At 40.6% G+C, this 26,508-nt stretch overlaps 1 protein-coding gene across 6 annotated transcripts in view; it reads left to right on the forward strand.

Moving 5' to 3' along the window:
* The window catches only part of DENND5A (DENN domain containing 5A), a 109,337-nt gene that overhangs the window by 61,608 nt on the left and 21,221 nt on the right, over positions 1-26,508 (forward strand). For 3 of the 6 annotated variants that reach the window (XM_039535825.1, XM_039535830.1, XM_039535826.1), the window contains exons 6-17: positions 2,287-2,604; positions 6,165-6,380; positions 7,656-7,890; positions 8,604-8,754; positions 9,449-9,542; positions 11,921-12,028; positions 13,142-13,273; positions 16,988-17,140; positions 17,880-17,984; positions 20,920-21,004; positions 23,125-23,209; positions 25,511-25,639. In XM_039535825.1, the coding sequence (XP_039391759.1) occupies positions 2,287-2,604; positions 6,165-6,380; positions 7,656-7,890; positions 8,604-8,754; positions 9,449-9,542; positions 11,921-12,028; positions 13,142-13,273; positions 16,988-17,140; positions 17,880-17,984; positions 20,920-21,004; positions 23,125-23,209; positions 25,511-25,639 (1,811 nt within the window). The remainder of the gene's footprint in view (positions 1-2,286; positions 2,605-6,164; positions 6,381-7,655; positions 7,891-8,603; positions 8,755-9,448; positions 9,543-11,920; positions 12,029-13,141; positions 13,274-16,987; positions 17,141-17,879; positions 17,985-20,919; positions 21,005-23,124; positions 23,210-25,510; positions 25,640-26,508) is intronic. The other 3 variants (XM_039535827.1, XM_039535828.1, XM_039535829.1) reach the window with 3 other exon arrangements.

Below are 26,508 nucleotides of genomic sequence, written 5' to 3' on the forward strand. Positions count from 1 at the left end.
TTTTGACTTTGATTTTTACCCACCCTATTGCAACATGACCTGAAGATGGCTTGAGGCTGTTACACCTACCTTGATTCTGGCATATGGCAGTTTTTTAAATTTCTAGCTATTTTCTTTCTGCAGTGAAATTTAAGTCTAGAATCTTTAAAAGGCTTTTAAAATAGGGAAAACTGTCTTTCCTGTTTACTTTGGAGAATATGGCTCTGATTCCCGAAGGCATCCCTGTATAAGAAGGGCTCTTAACCAATTGTTTAACTTGAAGCCTGTGTTCAAGTCTCCTTGATTTCAATGACACGTAAGTGCTATCCTGAATGAGGACCTGAATCACTATTACTTATTACTTGCATTACTGTAGCATCTAGGATCATTGTTCATTAACCAGGACCCCATTGTGCTAGAAGCTGTAGAGAAACAGAACAAAAATTATGAGAAATATTTTTTCCCTTTGAATATAGTAATGCAAATATTATACAACACATGTTTAAGCATGAACAAGCAGAAGTACTAGTGGGATAAATATTAAATGGCATAGTAACAACTGGTTGTGTGATAACCAGCCATCTCTGTGGCTTGCAGTGTAGGCTGTGTGTATAGTACTCTGGAGAGAGACTCATTTCTTCGCAGCAATTTGACTAGAAGAAGAAAATGTTTGCAAGATGAGCCAAACACTGGGCTTCCCCTATGAAGAAAACTTCACATCTGGTTTGGCTTTTCCTTTATTGGCAAGAGGTTTTATTGTGTGGATTATGCAGGCGCTCTGGTCTCTCTGTCATTAGGATGAAGCTAGCTGTCCATTATAAATCAAATATTTGTTCAATTCTCCTCCAAATACCCCAAATAAATCTTTCCCATACTAAACCAATCCAATGTAAATGTCAAATGGAGAATCTTTAACTAGGGTGAAATATTGCTGAGAAGCTTAAGGAAAATTGGACGAGGCTTTTGTGAAATGAGGGCTAAAAAAAACAACCATATTATTATTTTTTGGAAAAGTTTCTTAATGTGTAAGTGGCTTCTCACTTCTTAAACAACTTGTCAGAAATTAAACATTGTTTGCCCTGAGCAATTACAGGTACAGTGGACTGGTTCTGAGGTTTAATTATTCAGTACCCTATGTTGCAAATACTTGTACTCTGCTTGGTAGGTATTTGCAGGATTGGGCCTTTCGTTATTAAAGCCTCTGATGCATATATGAGGATCCCTGGGAAATTCCTAAATTCAGGTTCTTCTACTTAAAACACATGAGCTTCCTAAATCATGTACCATGCTACATGGTTTCAAAGAAGCACATGGAAGCTGCTCTGCTGTCTACCCCTTCCTGTGTAAACAGCTACAGTTCGCGTATGTCTTAAGGCTAGCACTGGAGGCACTGTAGTGTGCACACCTAACGTTTATTGTGTTAAAACTACATTGGTACTGAACGTAAGTCCAAACCAACACACGTGCCATTAAAAATCTGCTTTTAAGGGCTGGAAGATGAACCCACACTAAACTTCAGGTACTCCATTTATTTACTGCAGAATAACTATTTTGAGTCCATTAAAACACAAAAATCTTTATTGTGGAATCAAAGTGAGGAGTACTGACCATTACCCTGTGCACCTCCCACTGAAGATGTGCAACCCTTAACAATTCAAGTGTTAGAAAACCAGGAAATGTGGAGTTAGGGGTTCTCCACATACCCATTCTTTGTTTTATTATATGTTAGGTAGGACCTAGGAACCAACTGACAATGGACTCCATTATGCTAAACTCTGTTAAAACGTAGGATAATACATTTCTATCCCCAAAGATCTTACCTCTTAGAAGAAGGTTAGTGTTACAATATAAAAAACCCTACAAATGTTTTAAAAAAAAAATCCAGGAAATCAAAAAAGAAGGTAACATTTTCTTCATAACATAACCACACAAACTTAACTGTGCCCCTTGGATGTCAAGAGGAACTGGGACTATCATAGTATGGAAGGGACAGCATTAATTCAGGTGATTGGCATCAGTGTGTGAGAAGCCATGCTGCAAAGCCACACATGAGTTAGTGTCCTCACTGGCGTGTGGCCAGGACTTCTCAGGACATGTACCATGGCCATCTCCCTCAAAAGCTTGGGAAACCTTGCTTTGCAGTGTGCTCTTAAGGCCAACAGATTCAGGCTGTGTTAACCCAAGGAGTGTATGTGGAGTAGAAGTACATTTAAGAGTCCATGTACAATATGTAAAATGTATCTTTATAAAACATTTAAATTCCATGTTTGAAGCTTAATGTAATACTATCCTGACTTAATTTTGCAGGCTAACCTGTGCTTTGTGGATGTAGACAACCATTTCATTGAGCTTCCAGAGGATTTGCCCCAATTCCCGAATAAACTCGAATTCATTCAGGAAATCTCTGAGATCCTAATGGCATTTGGAATTCCACCTGAGGGAAACCTGCACTGTAGTGAAAGCGCCTCAAAGATGAAAAACCTCCGAGCATGTGACATAGTTTCTGATAAAAGAAATGGGAACATAGCAGGATCACCTTTAAATTCATATGAACTGCTAAAGGAAAATGAGACCATAGCAAGGCTTCAAGCACTTGTTAAAAGAACAGGTGTGAGCCTAGAAAAGGTAAGTTATGGAATTGCATGTAATCTCTTTTTGGAGTTGTATTACAGAATTGCAGTAGCTACTGAGTGGGTGAAAGATATACAGTGATGGTCTGAATGCTTGGGCCTTACCTTCTCTAGAAAAAAGTGTATTTTTAATACATGTTAGCTAACCCATATTAACATCATAGTATAGACCAAGTCAAGTTGTTGTGGTTTGGTTGAGGTTAATTTCTTGGCTCCACCTAGAGTTTATTTTTTCCCTGTTGACATGTTAAAAATACTTGCCTTGCCTACACTAGGGTCTTAACTCATGCTAGATCATCAGTGTTTTAAAAACATACTTTTATTTTTCTTATGTAGACATGGCCAGAACTGGCATACAGTTATTTGTAGAGATTAATCTTAGCTTTCACAGAAATTGGTATTTTGGCATCTTTCTGTCTGTTTCTCCACCTGTAGAATGTGGATAATAATGTGCCTGCCTCAGCGATGCTGTGAGGCTTTATTCATTAATGTTTGTTGAAGGACATAAATCCATACCTTGTAGAGGTCAAGCATAGGAGTTTATTACATACAGCGCTGGCGGAGTGTCACCTTGCTTATTAGGCTCAGAGACACTGTCAATCAATTGATTATAATAGAATATATGGATTTTCCATGGGTGGGGGAAAGTGATGGGGTAGGCAGTTCCACACCCCGGGTTAGGTTTTGCAGCAAGACAAGATGGCACAGTAGCCAGCGGTTAACAGGTTACGTAATGTCTCCACCCACAGTCTCAAGTTAGCAAATTAACATTTAATTAATATTTTGATAAAAATGTTATTAATATAAAATATATATGTTGAATTCTGATATAGGGTCTATAGGAATGGGTAGCTCCTCTGATTGTCCAGCAGATACATTCCTAGCAGGGCCAGCTCTAGGCACTTTCCAAGGGACGGCACTCCGGGTCCTTTTTTTGCTTTGGGGCACAAAAAGCCGGGAGCCAGCCCTGAGAGGAGGTGAGCTGCGGCGGTGTGGGGAGGGCCGCAGGAAGTAACCCTGGGGGGAGAGGGGGGCAGAGGAACCGCTCTCAGCTCCGGTCCACTGCCGCCTGCTCCCCCAAGCGCGCCGCTGCTCTGCTTCTCCCCCCCCCTCCCTCCCAGGCTTGCTGCAAAACAGCTGATTCGCGCAGCAAGCCTGGGGTAGGAGGGGAAATGTGGCACGCTTGGGGAGGAGGCGGGGCCAGGGATTTGGGGAAGGGGTTGGAATGGGGCAGGGAAGGGGCGGAGTTGCGGCGGGAAAATGTTTTGCTTGGGGCGGCAAAAAACTTGGAGCCGGCCCTTATTCCTAGGGGTTAAAACAAAGGAACAGTGAAAGATTGTTTCCTTTGTGTTTTAAGGCAGGCACTGGTCCCTTGCTAGGGCAGGTGGGAGGATGCCATATCTTATACTGACATCTGCCAACTTTTCATAAACTCAAGGTTGGATCTGTGGGAAGAACATCTCCCTACAGAAGAAACTAACACAATAGGAACAAGGATCCTTTGTTCAATCTACAACTCTGAATAAGACACAATTATTTAGTTCTTAGCCCCAACACCTAGCAATTTGCTGACTAGTTATACTTTAGCAAAACAAGATTTTGTTTACCCCAGCTTTCTCTTAGCTGATCACTGTTTGCTAGGCCTCTGGTCTCTTGACCAAACTCTGGACTTTAGGTCTGGAAAACAGCTGGCACAGTCCATATACCAGGTTGTTATATAAAATGCACATGGATTTTAACTCTTCATTTGTAAAGTGTTTAGGGCCTGGTTTTCAGAGATACTGAGCACATATGGCTCTCATTGTTCTCAACTGTGGGTTCTCAGCACCTCTGAAAATTGGGCCCTACCTGCATAAGTGGTGTTTTTGAAAGGTCTCCAAGGTTTGTGTTTTACATTTCTGATATGGAGGGAAAATTCTCTCAAAAAGGTTTGCTTGTTTGTCTTGGATGTATGTTTGTCTTGCATATTTAAATTGCTTCCCATAGACCTCCCCTTTTGTAAGTCTGATTCTTGCTTGTGTTGCTGAGGTTAGTGCTACAAGAGGGGAAATTAAATGAAGGAAATGACTTACTGCTGTAGAATTGCTCTGGGGAGTAGAGCTGCATTGGGGAAAGAAAACTGCATGAGGATAGTAAGAGTGAGCATTCAGTTACTGGATATTAGATTCTCTCAAATCAACTGTTTCTTTTAGACTTTTGTTTTGCATTGTTTTCGTTCTCTTCAGGAGGAAATTGGGAAGAAGCTTTTGCTTTGCTTATTGCATTGGAAGATAGTGGGAAGAAATACAGGTGTCTCTCTCCTGTGACTCTCTATGCACTCTGACCTCTCTGCACTCTCCTCCGTTTTAGATTAGAAAAGAGTTTCCAGACCCCCTTTTATTAACTTTCTGTAAAAGTGTCTGTGGACAGGGCATAACTTTTGTTAGTTTTTTTTTTTTAAACTGTTTGAGAAATGAAAACTGCTCCTTAAGTAGCTCTCCTATAGTGCCCGGCTCTGACACTAGAAGTGATTTCAAAATTTGAAACGCTGCCTGTCTAGGATAGAGTTGGAAAGAACTGTTGAATATTGCAGCTGTTTGCACTGGAGAGAGGTCATTGTAGAATCCATGGGTACAGCTGGTCCTTGACTAAGGGCTTTGTACCAGGCACTGCAGCCAGCTAGTATAACCAATGTGGCTTAAAATGCATTGGATAGCTGTTGTGTGTGGGTGCAAGTCTCATGTGGAAAGCTCAAGATATTCCATCCAATTACTTTTTTGAGTGGCATATCCCATAATTGCAGCAGGAGATATGAATATGCACCATTTCAGATATTTTACATAGTTAATTATGGCTGAGATTTTCATAGATACCTAATGAACTGGGCACCCGAACATCCGGATTCTCTGTGTAGCTTTGAAAACCTCCTCCCATGTCTTTTTTAAAAATACATTTTAAAGCATTGTGTTGGCTGTTTAGAGAATTGTGCGATTTTTAAATAAAGCGTGCCGCTGAGGACTTCTGATCTTGCAAAAATGACTACTTGCATAGCAAATTTTTTTGATAATGCACATCGATATTAATATGAAGGTCAATATATAATGACTTGGAACAGTAATAAATATGGATTTATGATACACCTGAGAGAAATGCATATTCACCTACTATGCCTGAATAGTAAAGTCTCTTGTGACCTTATAAAAGTGGTTTTTTTTGTTTGTTTGTTGGTTTGTTTTTAAGGACCAAAGAAAGTAAAAGGTGTCTACGTGTATTCTATATATTTTCTATCTTTTTAAAAATGCCTATTTTTAGTGTCCTGAACATTGGAAATGAATATCCAGTTTATTATTGGAGCTATAATCTCTTATACTAACAGTCTTTTCAGCTGAGTTATTAAATGATGCTCTCCTTGATAGCGTTGTTTGGAATCTTCTGGGTTATAGGTTAGAATGTTGATTGGAGGAATGACAATTGGATAACAAATGGGGCCTGAATGTGGGCTTGCATTCCTTATGTACCAACCTCCCATGAAGGAAGGGACACATTTGGTTCTTGTATGTTCCCTTACTCTCTCAGCTGGAAGTGCGAGAGGAGACCAGTAGCAACAAGGATCTCAAAGTTCAATGCGACGAAGAAGAGTTCCGGGTTTACCAGCTGAACATTCAAATCCGTGAAGTTTTTGCCAACCGTTTTACGCAGATGTTCGCAGACTATGAAGTATTTGTCATTCAGCCGAGTCAGGACAAGGAGTCTTGGTTTACCAACAGGGAGCAGATGCAGAATTTTGATAAAGTAAGTTTGAAAAGAAGTGCAAAACTGAATCATGTTTGTTTAAATAATTACTAATCAAACCTGAAAGTACAAGTTATTAGAAGCGGTCAGAGAATGTGAGTGGGGTGGGGTGAGGAAGGAATGTTGTGAACATTTGAATTTCTTCACTGAAACCTTCCAATCCGTTGTGTAAAAGATGCATATTATACAAAGGATGACATTTATGTTTGAAGATATTCTAGTGTTTGTGGTAGAGAACAAAATTATGTAGATGACAATAGGCTCCCCCCCAGGCATCCCTTAAGGCTCAGATCCCGAGACCCCTCCATGCTGCAATGTCTGCACAGCTGTTTTTAGAGCAGTAGCATGAGCCTGTGTCTGTCAACCTGGGCTCGGAGGCTCGCTGCCATAGGCTGTGAAGACATAGCTTCTGGGACTGATCCAACCATAGGTGCTGACACCGTGGGTGCTCTGGGGCTGGAGCACCAGCAGGGAAAAATTGGTGGGTGCTCTGCATCCACTGGCAGCCAAGCTCCCCGCTCCGCCCCGCCAGCTCGCCTCCACCTCCTCCCCTGAACACGCTGCGACCCCGCTTCTCCTCCCAGTGCTTGCCGCTGCGAAACAGCTGTTTCACAGGGTAACAAGCTGTGGGAGGGAGGGGGGAGGAGCGGGAACGTGGTGTACTCTGTGGAGGAGGTGGAGAAGAGGTGGGGATTTGGGGAAGTAGTCCAATAGGGACAGGGAGGGGACAGAGTTGGGTGGGGACTTTGGGGAAGGGGTTGGAATGGGGGTGGGACAGAGGCGGGGCTGGAGGGGTCGAGCACCCACCGGCTCCAGGAGAAGTTGGTGTCTATGGATCCAACATCCAGTGAAGTCAGTGAAAAGACTCCTATTGACTTCAGTGGGCTTTGGATCAGACCATAAGTACATAATGTGTATATCCAGTATTGGTTTTGCCACTGGGGGAGCTTAGCTGAGCTAAAATCTCAAAATGTTGGGTTTTTCTAAAGTCCTTTATATTTTTTTGTTTATAAATGAAGTGCTAAAAATAGATGGCTTCCAGGCAAACTAAAAAAGTTTGCTTAGTATATTTTTCAAGATGGAGTCAGCATGCATAGTAAAATGGAACGTTGTCTTCAAAAAAACCCCCAAACCCCTAAAACAGAAGGCTTTGGATGTCTCTAAAACTCTTCAATATGTGCTTGGTTAGAAATACTTTCACTTTAACGATATACAGAACTATAACAAGGCATTGTATAGACTTTATATAGTCTCTTGTCTCTGTTTGTTCACTAGGCATCTTTCTTGTCAGACCAGCCTGAACCTTACTTGCCTTTTCTCTCAAGATTTCTGGAGACACAGATGTTTGCGTCTTTTATTGACAATAAGATTATGTGCCATGACGAAGATGACAAAGACCCAGTTTTGAGAGTGTTCGATTCTAGAGTAGATAAAATTAGACTGTTAAATGTTAGGACACCAACTCTGCGCACATCTATGTATCAAAAGTGCACTACCATTGATGAGGCAGGTAAGAGTAACAAGAACATTTCTTTCAGATGTAAGGGGCTATAGCTCTTCTCACTAGCACTTCCAAAGTTAGACTACTTGTTCAAATAAGATATTTTACTAGCCATAACATGAATCAAAATGTCTTAGTGTTTCAAAAACAAATGAGAAGAGCTGGAAATTGAGGCTCTGGCGGAGAAATAAATTCTATACTGGAAAGGGCAATGCGAGAACCTGAGACAGCGAGCTAGCTCTATGTGAGATATCTGTAAAAGGGAATTCAGTTCAGCTCTTCTCTTCACCTGTCTGAGGGTGGGATGTTCCAGATAAGATGAGATTCTCGCTGCCATTGGTAGCAGTCCTTGGATACAGTATGGACTCGTACATAAGCCTCCCTGTTCAGATATTGGTCAATATGGGGATTCCCCTATACCCTTAAATTACAGACTTGGTGGCTTTTTATTTTTTTATTTTTTAAGTATATATGGTAACGTAAAAAAGGAAGGTTATCTGCAGTGCTTAGAGTGGTTTGAAAAAAGTGTGTGTGTGTGGAGAGGTGTCTGTCGTAATCTGGGAGCAGCAGCTTTGGTAAGGCAGTGCTTACAGTACACCTCTGTGTCCCAGCTTGATTAAAACTTCTCTTCTCCCACGCCACCCCAACACTTAGAGCATTAATTATCTGTAAAGTTACATGCTTTAGAAATACCTTCTTTTTTTTTTTTTTTAAACTTTCAGAGAAAGCTATTGAATTAAGGCTTGTAAAAATAGATCACACTGCGGTCCACCCACACTTACTAGATATGAAGATTGGACAAGGGAAGTATGAACTTGGGTTTTTCCCCAAGCTTCAGTCTGACGTACTCTCCATAGGACCAGCAAGCAACAAGTGAGTATGCAAACATTATTGTGCATTATGGAGTGTCATTGGATCTTGTTGAGATCTAAAGCATAAGACTAAATTTGAGATGTCAAAATGCAAATTTAATCACTTTTAAATGAGAAATGTCTGAATAACACTTTAGAATGTGGTGGACTCTTAAGGATCCTTTTAGTAACAAAGTGAAGCAAGGAGGCCAGTATTGCAATGAGGACAGAGTTAAGATTTTTGAGTGACTTTTTAATTAATATTGGTTAAAAGAGAGAGCCCTGTGCCAGAGGTCAGTTAAGAGCTATAATGGCTTAAAATAAGGGACCATCTCATAAAAAGTGGGAGGAAAGAGGAAGAAGAGGTTAGTAGCTGCAGAGGTGACTAAGAAGCCTTAAAAGTGGAAACTAGAAACCAAGTGCACGAGATTGTATTTTTGCTTTTTCCCTAAGAACATAATTCTTCCAGACAGATTTCATTTTCAAACCGTTCCAGGTTCTCTGCTTACAAAGAGATGCTAAACACAGTCTGTACTTGTGTGTGCATGCAGTTCACCAGTGTTTGGCACTGGTTCTGGCACGTCTGTTGCCAGTGGGTATTTTTTGTAATGTGGACAAGCCCTGTTAACAATCCAAGATGGAAACCTTTGCTCCTGCTTTTTACTCCTCTTCAGCTGACTCTTGATGTGTAATGAATAATCTTGTTTGATCTGTAGATGGACAAAGAGAAACGCACCGGCACAGTGGAGGCGGAAAGACAGACAAAAACAACACACAGAGCACCTGCGTCTTGACAATGATCAGAGAGAGGTGAAAACTGTTCAGTAACTGTATAATATGATTTTCATTACAGAAATCACACTGTCTTCTCTACAATATGTCAGATCAGTTATTCCACAGTAAACCTCAGCTGTTCCTTACTCTGACCTTTCAAAAATAAAGAGCAGATCCTCAACCAGGGTAAAATGTCATAGCTCCATTGACATTAAAGGAGTTATGCCAGTGAGGATCTGTCCCAAGAGTATGAAACCAATGGTAAAAAATGGTGACTAAGTTGCAGTGTTTAAATGTGGCAAAAGTTAGATACCAGTATGCAGGTAGACATGCACTGTCTGATTTGAGTATTGGGCTGCGTTTGAAGGCTGCATTGTTCAAAGTGCTGATTTTCAGCTATAAACATACTATGGATCCTCTCTGCTTTGTGAGGATTCAAAATAGTTCCCCTTTTGTAAAAAGCAGTGTTCCTTTGATAGGTATACTTCTGTGTTTTGAGGAGGGGGCCTAGCTAAAAAGGAAGAAACTCCAAGAATCCCTGTGTGAACCTTTTAAAATGACATTAGTTGGGTCATATGATGCCAGCTACTTTGCAGTTACTTAAGCAAGAACAAAATGGTTAGTTCTCTGAACTTCCATTATGCACAAAATATGGTGGTTAAGTGTAGTATGAGAATCATTTTTCCGATGTTCTGAGTTCTTTTTAAAATATTTGAATTGATATGTGCTTATATATAAACAAAAAATAAAGCTTTGGGATACGTATTTTATGTTTGGGTGAAGAATCTTTTAACTTTGTTCTTTTTAAAGTTTATACCAAGATGCTTGCAGGAAATTTTTTTTTTAAATATTTTTTCTTCATTCATTCCATTGTTATGTGAACGATGATATAAAAGGTTGAACTGCACTTTCCATTATAAACCCTATTTTCCAGGATTTTGTGACTTGGTTGTAAAAATTGTAGTTGGAGATAAAATTAGATGTCATCTCTTTTGTAACCATATTTAAAAAAGAAAAAAAGGTTTGTGCAGTTTTAAATTCTACAAATAAGGAACATTTACTGCTTTCACATGCTCTTTATGGTACTGTGTCTCAATAACATCTTCCATTTAGGAGAAGAAAGAGAAAGTGAGTAGTAGTTAGTGCTTGGCTACACTTACAAATTTGCAGCGCTGCAGCAGGGTGTGAAAACACACCCTCTGCAGCGCTGCAAATTGCGGCGCTACAAAGCGCCAGTGTAGTCAAAGCCCCAGCGCTGGGAGCCGCACTCCCAGCGCTGTCCGTTATTCCCCACAGGGAAGTGGAGTACGGACAGCGCTGGGAGAGTTTTCTCCCAGCGCTGGCGCTTTGACTACACTTAGCGCTTCAAAGCGCTGCCGCGGCAGCGCTGCCGCGGCAGCGCTTTGAAGTTTAAGTGTAGCCATAGCCTAAGTCCATAATCTGACATTGCTTTTGACAAATATGGTGATAGCAGGTGTGAACCATTGAGGTATCAAACTGTAATTATACATGTAAAAAGTCAGTTTCCATTTTCCAGGATTTTTTTTTTTTTTTTAACAATGAAAGCTGAATATACATCTCTACTCCCATATATAACTCTGTCCTCGGGAGCCAAAAAGTCATACCGCGTTATATCAAACTTGCTTTGATCCACCAGAGTGCGCAGTCCCATCCCCCTCGAGCGCTGTCTCACCGCGTTATATCCAAATTTGTGTTATATCGGGTGGCATTATATTGGGGTAGAGGTGTACTTTGCAAATGGTTAATTATCAGAGAGCAGCTACCTTAGTATGTGAGATAAATAATATATCTTATGAACCATATTGCAGAAACGTGTTCAGCAGATGGAGCTATTCTGGTCTGTAGAGTTAACTCATTTTAGATACTTATTTAAAGTACCATCTATTCATGGGGAACCCCACCCCCATAATTCAAGATTTTCCCCATTAGTCTGTAACAGTTGAAATGGAGTAATTTTGAGTGTTTTTGAGTGGAGAAGTGAAAATCCTTGTGGCTGGTAGGCAGGGATTGGTAAAAAATAAAAATTAAATTGATGGTCTGAGGCAAATGTCTAGAAAGAAACTTTGAAGTTGAGATTTGACAACTGTTAAGACTCTTGTGAAATTTTGTCACAAGTATGCAGTAAAGGACATAGTTCATTTTAATTCTTTATTTAATCTCATCACAATTATAGTGTTTAAATGCTTTTTTTGCTCTTTCCTTTATTTAAGCTTTCATTATTTACAGGTTTTATGTTGCATATTTATTGCTCTGCGCTTTAAAAGGCATTGAGTTCTGTCTTAATTGTTATCTTTTCTGTTTTTGCATGCTCGCTTTTATTCATATCTGCTTACCGTACTTTTGCTTAATATGGGCTGTCTGATTGATTGTTTGCTACAAACCTCTCCTGCCAGCATCTGGATTTTTCCTTGCCAGAGCTTCATTTGCAATCATATTTAGACTGGGACCAGCATGATTGGCCTTTCAGACCCTGTATAAAATCTGTGTCAGAGCTTTACCTGGTATGTCATATGTACAGCATGACCTGTAGTCATGGCATCAAAGATGCATAGTTAAATATATGTATTTCATAGTTGTTCAGACTGTTTCAGAAGGCGGATAAGGGGGTGGGGGTTGGTAAAAGGTGAACACTTTATTCATTATGATGTAGCAAGAGTAGAATTTCAGTCAGTCACAATCCAGAACAATCAAATGCTGCCCTCTCACAAGTGTCACTGAAATACATATTGATCCATCAGAATGTGGCACCAGTAGCAGCACAGATCTTTCAAACCTTCATGAGTCAAGGAAATCATTTTTCTCTAAAATTTTGATTGTTCTTTTTTTAGATCTGTAATATTGGAGCCTATTCATAATAAACTGCTGCTTCAGTTATCACACTCTTTAGCCTAGCTTCTGTCTTTAATCACCCAACAAAGCTATTTAAGGTATGTATATATTGCAATTAGACGCCCGCAGCTGGCCTGTGCCAGCTGGCTTGGGCTTGGGCTAAGGGGCTAATTAATTGCCATGTAGATGTTCAGGCTCAGGCAGACTATACTCTGGGACCCTCCCTCGGTGCAGCCTGAGCCCAAATGTCTATGGGTAAACAGCCCCTTAGCCCAAGCCAGCTGGCACAGGCCAGCTGTAGGTGTCTAATTGCAGTGTAGACAGACCTTTACTGTCACACTTGCTCCTCCACCAAAAGTGTCATTACTTACCTGCAAAATAATCGCATTTGGAAGGACTGTTTCACTTTGACAGTAATATCAAGTATGTATAGCTATAATTACAAGCCTTTTTTAGAGGAGAAAAAGGAAACACTCTGTAGTAGTGGAGGGAGAAATTAAAACTAAGCAGCCAAACGGTTTTGTGTTGTGGTGTTTTGTTAATCAAAGGCCCAACTGCATCCTGATGCTAGCTGGACAATTTATATGGGATCTTAACTCAGTTAACTAATACAGTAAATGTCTTTATCCTTTATAAAGGAGCATTCTTTTGAAAGATGGTGTGATCTTTTTCCCGCTGGGCATGGGGGCAGCAAAGACAGATTGTTTGACACTGATTTGTAGCTACTGTATACCATTTTGTCACTCTTGTTTGGGGGTATGTTTGTTTTTTCTATCCTTCAACAGAAGTATATCCAAGAAGCCAGGAATCTGGGCAGCACCATTCGTCAGCCTAAGCTGTCTAACCTCTCTCCATCGGTAATTGCACAAACAAACTGGAAATTTGTTGAAGGCTTACTGAAGGAATGCCGAAATAAGGTAATGTAGAGAAAATGACTTCTCATCCCCACACCTTGCTGGGCTGCAGTTAGTAAAATTAAACTCACCTTTTATACACCTACACATTTTTTCTCTCTCTCACACACACACACACACACACACACACACACACACACACACACACGTATGCATAATCTGAAACTGGTCTACGCTGTCCCTTTGGGGGATTGTATGTTCCTTTAATAAATAAATGGATGTGTTTTTTGTAGGAACTTTACACTTCTCAAGCACTAAGGGGGTTGGAAAACCGCCCCCGAATTTAGAGCGGCCGAAGTGGTTCCCACCCCCTCAACACTCGATCAGGAGACACACCGATTAAGCGCTGACCAGGTGTTTACCACTGGAACACACAGTGCATAAGGCACCAATCAGGAGAGGGGGCGAGAAGTTGGATTACGTTAGCACATGCGCATAATAGAATGATTTATGTAACCATTATAATAAAAGGACGTGGAAAACCCCCGCTTGGGGCGCTCCACTGGAACAGACTGACGGACTTGGCTTTATTTATTGCTACATTTTTAGTTATCCTGAAAAGATTGGAGACTTTTCATATTAGGAGTCCTACTATAAAACATAAAATTATAGAAGTAAGAAAGATCAGATGCTCTGGTAGGTCTCTGTTTTCCTGCCAGTCTAGCATTGTTCTCAGCCATCCATTTTCTAGTGTATTGTCCAGTCTAGTTTTGAATGCTTCATTGTGAGAATATTTTTGAAATGTCCTACAAGAGAGAAAGTGTGATCTACAGTGAGAGATTAGAGGAAATGGATATATCTGTAGAGAAAAGATGACAAAGGAAGCATATGATAAATGTCAGTGCTTGGGAGGTCATAACATAAAAAGGGTGAGGACTTTACTGAAGGTGGTTAAGGACAGTGTATAAAGAAGTGATAGTTTGAAACTACAAATAGAAAATGTAGTTTGGTTTATTAGGAATGATTTCTAGCTGCTGTTGCTGTTGTGTTGATTGTACGTGCCCTATGAATGATAGCAGTGAGGCCACTTAGACAATGGAATAACTTGCACTGGGCATTACTGAGAGGATAACTTGGCAATACCAGGTCACTGAGGAACCATTATTGGAGAGGTTCAAAAGCAGACTATGGTAGATAAAACAGATGAATATAATGCACTATTACGTCAAATAGATTAGATACCTAGAGCTGAAAAGTGATGCCTATTTTCTAGGATGTGGCAGGATTATGGTAGTTCCCAAAGTCAGTTTGAAGCAGATAATGAAAATTAAAGCATGGCTTTACTCTGCAAAGTGACTGTGTAAAAACGGCACTTCTCTTTTATTCACTAGATCTGTCCCTTTTTCGAATATTTGGTCATCTACTACTATTTTTTTTAACTGCCTTTTATTTCCACTAGCAGTGGAGAGGGATTTCACTGGATTCTATTTTATCTTTTGCATCATCAACATACTTGTTAATAAGAGCCAGATTGTGGACCCTTAGTCATGAATAAAAATTTAGTTAATTACTGTGCTCAGTTAGTCTGATCCACAGTCTGTTGAAATCCATGGAAAAACCTCCCACTGATTTCAGTAGGTTTTGGATCAGGCCTATTCTTCCATGGACTGCAATGGAACTATTTACAGAATATGGTACTGCTCTTCATGATAGACTGTCCCTAACTTCCATTCATTTACACCGGTGTAAACCCTTGGAAGAAAAGTGTTGCCTAAGTAACGCTGAAGACATAAAAGTCAAAGACCATGGAGTTGCCCAGGTGTAAATGAGGGTCTAATTTGGTCTGCAGAACTTGATTACTTGCAAAGGTGCATGAGCTAGAAAAGAGACTGCTGGAGTCTCAGATCTCTGGACAAGTTTTTCATAGGAGATATTTTCAAAAGCACTTATTTGAATTGGAAGCATAAAACTCACTGACTTTCAAAGTGGGATTTTCAGTGTGACTAAGTGACTTACGTTCTTTTGAAAATCCCACTCTCAATATTTTTATGATTGAACTGAGAACATTTGATACATGAATCATTGAGAGGCAATAACTATGGATGCTTATATTTTATAAATGCATATAAAATACTTAGCCTTTACATAGACTTTATCATCTCTAGCTCTCACTCAAAGCACTGTCAAACATGGCTAAATTATTATCTCTTTATAGACAGGCAGATTGAGGAAGTGAGAAATTTAAGTGACTTTCCCACAGTTGCACACTAAATCTATGACAGATCCAGAAATAGAAACCAGGAGAGCTGGGTTCTAATGTTCTATCCACAAGACTACACGCTATTTTGCATATACATATTCTAAAGTGCAACCTCTCATATAACTCTGTTCTAGTCTATTGCAATGAATAAATTATCCACTGCAAGGACTGCCTCATTATTTATGACTGTCATAGAGTCCAGCACAGTGGGGCCCTGATCCTGACTGGCGACTTTGGAAGCTACCATAGTTCAAACGTTTAATAATAAACCTATTTAAAAACCTGTTCATGAGGACAACTTCATATAGATATTGTTAGAATGGTAAAGTAAACCTGTTACAAGAATACATCTTTTCTCTGATGTGGCTGCCACCTGGCTGGATGAATGTGAGTCGTCTTCATCTGCTGAAAATGCTCTGCTCGTGCCTCTATCCCTACATCCACCAGCAGCAGGCTCATTCTGACACCTCTCTACCACTGCTAACTCAGACGGAGCTGCCATTATCAGGCCATAGCAAGGGCAGGAGTGGAGGTGAACCACACACCCCTACAGCAGCCACCTGCAGACTCCATGGACAAGTAGGACAGATTCCATGTCCTCTTGGATATCCAGGAAATGGTTCCTCTTGGAAAAACATCACTCAGATGGAGGCTCACAGGAACAGCATGCTGACGGCAGGGTATTCCCAAGTCTCTCTCACCTTCACCCAGCAGAGACATAGCCTGGATAAATAGGACCATTCCTGTCTATCACAGAGAGTTCTTACACCTTCCTTCCTCAGTGAGAGGGCTCCCTGGCTACCTTCTTCTCTGTTTTAGGACCTTGCCACAGCTAGAGGGCAGGAAAAGCCTCATTCTTCACTGTCTCCATCTCAGATAGGGAGCTTTCTGAAGAGAACAAGCTAGTATTGAATCCGGACTAGTTTGCTAGTCCCTGTCCACCTTGCTACTGCTCAGGAACCCTCAAGAGGGACACTCCCTCTGGATTACTTAAAAAAAAAAAAAACTCTCTGAAAAACAATCTCCGAGAGTGAGGTAGGACTTTCCATGTCACTCCAAGGCACCTCCTCAGAACTGATTCTGTCTGTTGACACCTCTGGTAAGGAAGGGGATAGACTTGGGGTATACCTACCCTGCTCCTGAATCCCCTCAGGTTCTGCAAGCCAGCTTTGACTTCCATGACATCTGGCTGTTCCACTCAAAGGTACATTCAGTGGTGATTACCCATTCTAAGCCCTTGGACCAGCCTCTGGAGGCCTCATGTGTCCCTTTGCCTAACTCAACTAGATAAAAAGATGGAAGAGGCTGTCAGGTGATCAATACTGGTGATGCCACGTAATGTAGGACTATTAGTGAAATAAGAGAAATTTCTTTCTGCACTAGCTTGCCAAGGATACAGTATAAACCTAATTGTATTATCACTCTGTTACTATTGTAAAGGAATTTAAATACTGTGAAGGATCGTAGCAGTTCCTGGTGTGTAAGAATAACTTTCTTTTTGCCATCTTCTTTTCAAGACCAAGAGGATGCTGGTTGAAAAAATGGGCCGAGAAGCTGTGGAACTAGGTCATGGTGAGGTGAACATCACAGGTGTAGAAGAGAATACGTTAATAGCCAGTCTTTGTGATCTCTTAGAAAGGATATGGAGTCATGGTCTTCAGGTCAAACAGGTAAATAATGGTATTTCATAGAATTTACAACTTTACAACTATTTTTTCACTGTTTCTTTTTTAATTTATTTTTTTTTCCAATTCTATTCTATGCTCTTAAAATCCAACAATTTTGGCATCAAACTGATCCCCCACCCGCCCCGCTCAAAGTATAGTACACAATTGTACTCTCAGGGATGACTTTCTGAATGCCTGCTTACTATTTTATTTGTCTGATTTATAGAGTGATAGCTTTTATCTATTTCCATTTTCTCTTATTGTGGCTGTGCGGACTTATGAGCTTGCAGTTTGTGGTGCTGTTAGTTGGCTATGGGGTGTGGGGATTTGTTTACAAAATTAAACCTCCTTTGCCCCCCTTTCTTTTGCTTGTTCTCACTAAGCATGGTACTTATTTAGAGATGGTCAACTGAAGTTTATAAGGCCTCTAGCTAGCCATTTTCCTTTTATTATAGAGCTCGAGCTGTTTGGGCTCTCCTGTGAGAGTAGACAGTGTGGGAGGTGTTGTTTCTTCCTCCTTTCCCCTGTGTGTGTGGGGAGGGGAAAAGGGACTTGGATGATGTTTTGTTTAAGTATTTTGCAGAGTAAATACGTTTAATCCAGACAGCCCTAATCCAATTGCTCTGTCCTCTGCATCCATGCCGCCATTGCCTAAATCTGCTCTCATTCAGACTATAACAGTAGTTTCTCTATGTGAAGGTATATCGTCTGACTCTCCCCTTCCCTCTTGTATACTACTTAGGATAGAAGCTGTACTACTTTCATCCTAGAAGACAGAGCATCAGTATACTCTGCTTCAACTCAGATTTGGGCCTTTCAGACAACCAGGCGGCCAACCCCACATAAGGTTAATGCTTTGGATTGATTGCAGATGTTGGCAAACAGTGCTGAACGGTCTGTTGTGGTAGAATAATTAGAGGCCTGACGAAGGAAGTGCAGTGCATCTAACTCTGTGATCCAAAGTAAAAAGCACTACTAATCCGACATGCACTCTGGCCTCTATTAAAATTGTGAAAGTCTGCTATTTATAAATTGATTTGTCCAATAATGAGCCAAATCCTTCTTAGCAGACCATAGTAATGAAGATGGCTTCCCTCCCCCACCCCATGCTTTTGCCTGTTTCCCTGCTGATGGATCAGTTTCGTTCACATAGCTACCAACGGTACCCCCATCAACTGACCAAAGCCCACCTCCTGCCTCAACTGATCCAGTATGATCATGCAATGTAGGATCTAGTGACCTTGTCAGTCTGGTCCTGCCTAAATGTATATGAAGACCTTGATTTTTTTCCCCCTCCTTCCCTTGTGCTGTCTCCTTCTCCTCTTTATACTTGTAACTTGCATCATCATTACTCTCCTTTAACTCTCCAAATAGTAATGTGCTGGTGAAAGAAACAGGCAGATGCATATGGTACGATTTCTTCTCAGTGCTCACTGGTATTGCCGTTTCCATATTCTGTAGAGGCCTTTGCTTATTTGCCTTCTTCAGAGGTGTTCCAGCACTGGGAGCATATGCCGTCCTCAGCAGTTGCTGTACTGAGTTGCCAGAATGTATTTGCAGGTGCATTTGTTTCCCCCCAGAAATAGTATTTTAGCTGTGACCATCTCTCTGAATGATTTTCATACCTGTCCTTTTGCAAGGCCCACTGTACATTTTGGTTTCCACAGTGGACCTTTCAGATACACTAATGAGAAATTGGACTTCTGTGGGGGGGCTTTTTTAAATGTTCTCAGGAAACACATTTTTGAAAGATGATTTCCTAACATCGTCATAACTGAGACATTTGCTGCTTTACATTTTAGAAACATACCACCATAATTTGTGTGGGAATAATACCTTGGAGTAAATCTCTTGTAGGTCTGTATATTAGAGACACTAATTCTCCCTGTCCACATTACTTGCAGGACTGAAGAAGTTGGCCTAGATTTTTAAAGCTGACTTTTTTATTTTTGCACCTGCAGAATTCACCCCTCAATTATTTGCACCGTGAACCAGCTGTTTAGATGTTTTAAATGACATCAGTGGTGCCTACTCACTGCAAGTGCAAATAGGTAACCCCCAATAAAGCCAAGATTTGACAGCCCTTACAAACCCCTCTTTTTGAACAACAATAACATCCTTATAAATATGCAAAAAACTTTCTAGTCTACCCATTTAGCAGAAACATATGATTCCCAATCCTTTACTGGGATTCCCAATTAAGTGTTAGTTTCCTAAAGGAATCTGCTACTTACAAATCATTTACTGAGGAAGTGCATCCAATCAATGTACTGGATAGTCCCTGTTTGGTTATTGGTGCCTTCTGTGACTTCAGTAGCACTTGATTTATCATTCACAAGTAGCTTTAGGGTGAACCTGAGAATCTTTTTGTTTTTGGTGAGTCAGTGATAAATCTCACCACCTCACCTTTTAGGGTTTCCTGACCCTTTTTAGGAAGGCAGCATATTGACTAAAGGTATATATTTTACCTTTGGCTTACAATGTCCTAAATACTGCATTCTGAATGTTGTCCTTTAAAATTTCTTTACTATCTATAAAAACAGCTTCAAACTTTATTTGAAATTCTTTATTTTCCTGCATGTGGAGGGTTTTTTTTTTTTTTTTTTTTACATTTGTAATGAGGCCTTTTGCTCTCTTTGCTAGAGGAACTTGGAAAAATCTTTGGAGGAGCTGAAAAAGTAGCTCTCAAACCCCCACCATCAGCTTGGGTAGACTGTTGTAGTCTCAGGGCTGGGCTACACTGAAAAGTTCCACTGGCATAGCTACATTTCTCAGGGATGTGAAAAATCCACACCCCTGCAAGACATATCTATGTCAACCTAGCCCCCGGTGTAGAGCAGTAGGGAAACAATTCTTCCTTCAACCTAGCTATTGTTTCTTGGGGCGGTTGGTTAACTACAGTGACAGAAGGGGTTCTCCCATTGCTGTAGTGAGTGTCTACACTGAATTGCTATGGCAGTGCAACTGCAGCTGTGCCACTGCAGCGTTTTAAGTGTAGACATAGCCAAAGGCTATGGCTACACTTGCACTTCAAAGCGCTGCCGTGGCAGCGCTTTGAAGCGCTAAGTGTAGTCAAAGCGCCAGCGCTGGGAGAGAGCTCTCACAGCGCTGTCCGTACTCCACCTCCCTGTGGGGAATAACGTACAGCGCTGGGGCTTTGACCACACTGGCGCTTTGCAGCGCCGCAATTTGCAGCGCTGGAGAGGGTGTGTTTTCACACCCTGCTGCAGCGCTGCAAATTTGCAAGTGTAGCCAAGGCCAAAGAGTCTGCCCTATCTGACTGTGCATCTCTTCCCCATTCAATGAGTGAGACAGCTACAAACTCAGGTTGCAAGGTCATGGGACATCACTTTGTAGTACACATCACTTTGTAGTATGTATTTTGGTCACGTCTTGATAAACAATGAGAAGTGATGCTTAGCTGATTTGTTTAGTTACCAGAATCTGTAGGTCCAGCTAGTTTCTTACTTTTTAAAAAAAAAAATTGACACCAAGAGCGGATATGCAGGACAGTTACTTTTACAAATCATTTACACTTTTCCTTTTGTTCTACTGTCCTTTTTTTCAGCTGTTTACCTTCTCCTACCTCTTTTGTTTCTTGTTTTTTCTTTTTTATTAATGATATTGATAGGGAAAATAAAACATCTTTAGAACAAACTGTTGTTGTTAATGTTACTTTTAGTGTTTTTTTAATGTTCAGTTTTTATTAAACTCAACAGACATTTATTTATTTGCATTGCTAAATACAATATGTTACCAATCAATTTTTTTTTTAATTTTAGGGAAAATCTGCTTTGTGGTCTCACTTATTACATTACCAAGAAAATAGGCAGAGAAAGCCCACGTCAGGTAGCTTCAGTACCTCAGGTAATGTTGACTTGTATTACAGAAGGGTTTTCAAGAGTACTAGCTGAACTCCTCTAAAAATGCTAAAAATGTCCAAATTACTAGGTTTTAGTCTCTTCAAACCAGTTCCAAATTATGCACATCAAGCAGAATACTATAAATTCTCCCCTGCTCCAGGTCTTAGAGGATGAGATTTACTATGATGATGTTGTCATTTTCACATAACTGTTGAGACTGATTTGGTAACTGCAGTATTTACATGGAGTAGACTTGTTTTCCAATGTAATTCTGAAGACTTATTTTGAGTAGGATTTCTTGTTCAAGACTGGTATCCTGTTGACTGGTGCTTGGTGTCCTACCAATGCATGATGCTTCAGAGACAGTCCAAAAATAAACCTGTTTGATACATGTAGCCAATCATGCAGTGATGTACGTAAGGTGGAAGGTCCTTTTTTAACCCATGAAATAGTCATCCTTTGATGTGAAGCATGATTTTTCTTTACCCCTTCTTAAACATGCATAGACGCGTTACTGAGTATGAAATTATCCATCCTGTTTTAAAATCCAACCACAACGTAAATAGGGTTTCAGTAATATGCTGCATGAATAACTTTTACTGGTGGTACCTAATATGTAGTTAAATATAATTAACCATACTTATAAGTAGGGAACACATTGGAAGCCTATAACTTCTTTCATATTAATAGAGTGGGGAACTAAGTATTTCTTCCTCTACAATATAAGTTCTCTTATGCAGTATAAGTACTCTCCATTTAGTGTAAAATTTGTTTTCAGCAAACTGGTATCTTTTGAAAAAAAAGAGAAAGTACAATAGTGCACGTAAGTCAGTGCGTTACAAATGTAAATGCTCTTTAGTCCCCATTTTACAGAAGGAGAAACTGAGGCACAGACAGCTTTTAGGGCCAAATTCCTTGCCCAAATTCAGTAGGTATGCCAGAAGAGAATTTGACCCTTAGTAACCCATGCATGGTCATTCAGGTAGTCAAAGACAGAGCTGTGAATAGAACCTAGGTCTCCTGATTCTCATTCTGGTGCCCTGTGCACATTGGTGTAATGTGCAGAGACCTGGGTTCGACACTAAGTGCTGATCCTGTGTTCTCCAGCTTGAGACTGAGAGTAGGTGATTGCTTATAGTATAGTATTTGAAGTATGATATAGAGATGGCATTGTTTGTTTAGCATTTACATTGCAGATTTTGGGTTCTTGTATTACCTATTACTGTGGTTTAAGACTGTGATGCACTGGATATATTGTATGCATATCATTTAACACTGAATTGTCCAGTGTCTATAATGCCAACTTGTTTTAGCTCATTTGGGAAGGAAGTGAAGAACTCTTTAGAAAATAATACTTCAGTGATAAATAATCTGTGTAGATCCCACTCTTTTTGGTCTCTCACCAATTCTGGGTATGTCAAAGCTCATTAATGTGTCCTAATGCTGAGCATATTATGAGTTGCCTGAACATCTCGGTGTGTAGACAGTCAATTAGGTCCACCCAGAGGGGTGGGGGGCGGCAAGTGGGACAATTTGCCCCAGGCCCTGGGCCCCACAGGGGCTCCCACGAGAGTTTTTTGGGGCCCCTGGAGCGGGGTCCTTCACTCACTCCGGGGGCCCCGGAAAACTCTCACGGGGCTGGGGCCCCCAGAGCTTCTTCCGCTCCGGGTCTTCAGCAGCAATTTGGCGGCGGGGGGGTCCTTCCGCTCCAGGACCCGCCACCAAAGTGCCCTGAAGACCCACGGCGGGGGGTCCTTCCGCCCTGGGACCCGCTGCCGAAGTGCCGGGTCTTCAGCAGCAATTCGGCAGCAGGGACCCCCTTCTGCCAAAGACCCCAGGCCCCCTGAATCTTCTAGGCGGCCCTGCAGTCAATGTTTTCCCATGGATTTAATATACTGCCATAGTCAGCACTGATTTGTGCCATAATGTTTTCACAAAACCATGCGTCACTGACAGAAAAGTATGCAGCATTTAATGTACCATTTCTGGATTCTAGGGAAAACCGTTTTTCTCAAAATGTTATCAAATACTTCCATTGTGTTACTGGCACTAAGTGTTTCAAAGATTTAAAAGTAATATTTAATTATTTTTCCATTGATTAAAAGAATATTTTTCTCACTTTAGGAGTACTTCTCGATTCAGAAAGGAGGAAGTCAGATGCCAGCCCAGCCATGTCACCGCTGAGAATCTCTCTCATTCAGGATATGAGGTTAGTTTGGGGCAATAAAAGAAATCCTTAAGATCTGTGTGTTCATTCCTATGCATGTAATTTGTGTAAAAGGTTTACTCCAATAACACAAAGAAAGTATAATTCTGAATGGCTCATGTGAGTTTTGTATGGTAACCATCTTCATTCTGGGTGAACCTGAGCTCTGCCACAAAATAGGCTCATATAATGTAAATAATTAAAATCACCCTCTCTTATTGTCCTCCATAAAGTCTGTTATGAAGGAAAAGGGGATGAAAGGACTTTCATCAATAACCCTTGGAAAGACTAAGAGAATTTCATGATATGAAGAACCGTGGATTATAAAGGCCAACTTTGGAATATCAAGGCTGAAACTTGCTTGGCTCTAGTTCCTGGTTTTGCAGTTGGTATGTTTTAACTGGAAGAGATGCTTGCTCAACTGGAAAAGCAATGTGCTTCAGCTGGAAGAAATTGCTAAGCCATTTACCAGAGATTATAGTGAAACCCTTTCACTGGCCTGAGTGAAAACTTGCTTCACACTGAGGAAACCGTATACCTACAGTATCTCCACTGTAATACTCGTTGGCTTATAACTATAGCCAGACACTTTATTTTTTTAATCTCCTTCCTTGTCTGTCTTCTGAGCTGTCTCCATGGTATCTTATCTCTGAGACTGGGGGACAAGGTCACATCTACCCAATCACTATGGAACTGGTTGGGCAGTTCTGAACTCCTCCCTATTTGCCAATGAACCTCAACAACCTCTGAATCTTAGAGTGGGTTGGCCAGGCATTGGCCATTGCATGGACTTAGAGTGTGAAAGCCTGTGCCACAAAAATATGAAACTCAAAACTGAAAATACATCTTTCCCGTACTTGCCATTTTCTAGTAACAAACACCTTTTCAGACTTGAAGATGGATTAATTCTGAGGCCTGGTAGCTCTGCTATTAGTTTCCTCCGTGGCGTTGGCAGATAATTTAGCTTCTCTATGTCTGTGTACCCCTCTCTCTCTAAAATTGGTATGATCCCTACCACAGAGTTCTGGGAGTTGTTTGATCTCTTCAGTTGAAAAGCATGATATAATGCAGATTCCCATAATTTCTTCTCTTAATCATGATTAGTTCAAAGTCTCCACTGCACTTGCACCTGATTCATAATTGAATATTTTCAGTTTAAATTTCTGTGTGCAATGCTAACGCAGAAGGATTATTGAACAACTGAAATGGACCAAATATTTTGGAACAGGGTCTATAAAATATGGGAGATACTTTTACAGTTAATAAATGTAGTGACAGGAGTTGTGTATTTAAGCAAATAAGGTTTGACATTTTTAATATAAATATTTATACTTCCCTCTGGACTGTTTTTAAAAAAAAAAAAAATTGAAACCTGGATTGACCAGCAATCAGAAGATGCTCTTTAATGAAGCTGCATGGATTGGATGATTCGGTGAAATGCTATTTGTCTGACTGCAGCTCATGCTGTTTTTTTGTTTTCTTTTTAAACAAAACAAAACTTTAGTTTATTCATTTTTAAAGGTTTTCCTTTCCTTGGAGTTTTTCCCAGCTAACCTTAACATTTTGGGGAGGGAGAAATGAACTGAACTTATTCAAGGAACATGATCTTCCCTGTAATATATATGTAAAATATGGGCACACAGCATTGTGACTGCAGTTTTAGAGGACAAGCTGAAACTTTCTTCACAGTTTGGCCTTAAGTTATTTTTTTTTGTGTGTGTTGTGGTAGTACCTAGAGTCCCCACTCAGGATCAAGGCTTCATTGTGCCAGGCTCTGTACATGAGGCATGGGTCACTTGCAAGTTTAAACTAGTGTAAATGGTGAATTCTCTCTGAAGTCTTTAAACCATGATTTGATAATGGCAGTAACTCAGCCAGAGGTTATGGGTCTATTACAGGAGGGGGTGGATGAGGTTCTGTGGCCTGCAATGCGCAGGAGGTCAGACTAAATGACCAAGATGGTCCCTTCTGACCTTAAAGTCTGAGTCTATAAGGATGAGAGTGAACCTTAAAAAATTGTGAGGCGATGGGATGGTCTAGAATCCTGAAAATAGGCCACTGCAGTACAGATACTTCCTTTTCTGTCTTGTATTCCTCTTTAACCAGATATACAGGGATGCAAGGAATTTAGATAGTGAATTATATTATTTTATGGCCCTCTCTTTTTTTCCCCAGCAGTTATCAAGATATAGAAATATTGTAAGGCAAAGTTCCTTCTCCAGCCCTGCTTGATGTGAAAAAGTTGAGATGATAATGTGGAGATATTCTTAATCAACATTTGATTATCATTTTTTTCCTTTTTAGGCATATCCAGAATATTGGTGAGATCAAAACAGACGTTGGCAAGGCAAGGGCCTGGGTTCGACTGTCCATGGAAAAGAAGTTACTTTCCAGGCATCTAAAGCAGCTTCTTTCAGATCTTGAACTTACAAAGTAAGCCTACCTATCTTAAATAGAACTTTTAAAAATCAAACCTGTTTAATAATTGTTCAGCTTTAAAAACACAAACTTGCCCAGGCTCGTATCTGTTTAACAGTGCAATCAAGAGTTACAGTGGTAGAGCTAACAAGCCATTCATAGCACCAGACGTGCTTGAGAGGGAGGAAAGTCTGTGGCTAAGGCCCTGGACTGGGACTCAGGAGATCTGTGTGCAGTTCTCAGCTCTGCTACAGACCTTAGGCAGTCACTTAGGCCAAGTTCTCCAAATGTGACTGGTGATTTTGGGTGCCCAACTTGAGACATCCTGAGTGGTTAAGTCAATTGGGACTCAAGTGTGTGCTTCAGTTTGTTAGTGCTTTGAATTAGGGCCTTTGTCTGTTGGGTCTTTGTGTCTCAGCCCCCCATGTGTAAAACTGGAATATTTACTTTCTCCCCAGGGATTCTTGCTCTGTGTATGTACAGAGCCTGGCACAATGCAGCCTTTATCTTGACTAGGGACTCTAGTTGCTACCACAATACAAAAAATAAGTAACTTAAGGCCAAACTGTGAAGAGAGTTTCAGCTTGTCCTCTAAACCTGCAGTCACCACACTGCGTGCCCATGTTTTTCACATCCTAGTTATGCAGTTCAGTATGAGCATTGGATTGGATAAACTGTTTGGACTTTGAAGGAAGATAAAAATGGTGGATGGAAATTGGTACTGTGGGTTACAGTTTGTGCCTTGACACTACCTCTTTTCATAAAGAGCCAACATGGCTGCCACAGGTAAGGGATGAGGGGGAAATAACACACACATGCCACTAATTAAAAGAGAAACTAAGTATAGTATTTAAGTGTAACAGGCACCAGGATTTCATTAATCA

This window comes from Mauremys reevesii, linkage group 4 (genome assembly GCF_016161935.1).
Source record: "Mauremys reevesii isolate NIE-2019 linkage group 4, ASM1616193v1, whole genome shotgun sequence".
Taxonomy (NCBI): domain Eukaryota; kingdom Metazoa; phylum Chordata; order Testudines; family Geoemydidae; genus Mauremys; species Mauremys reevesii.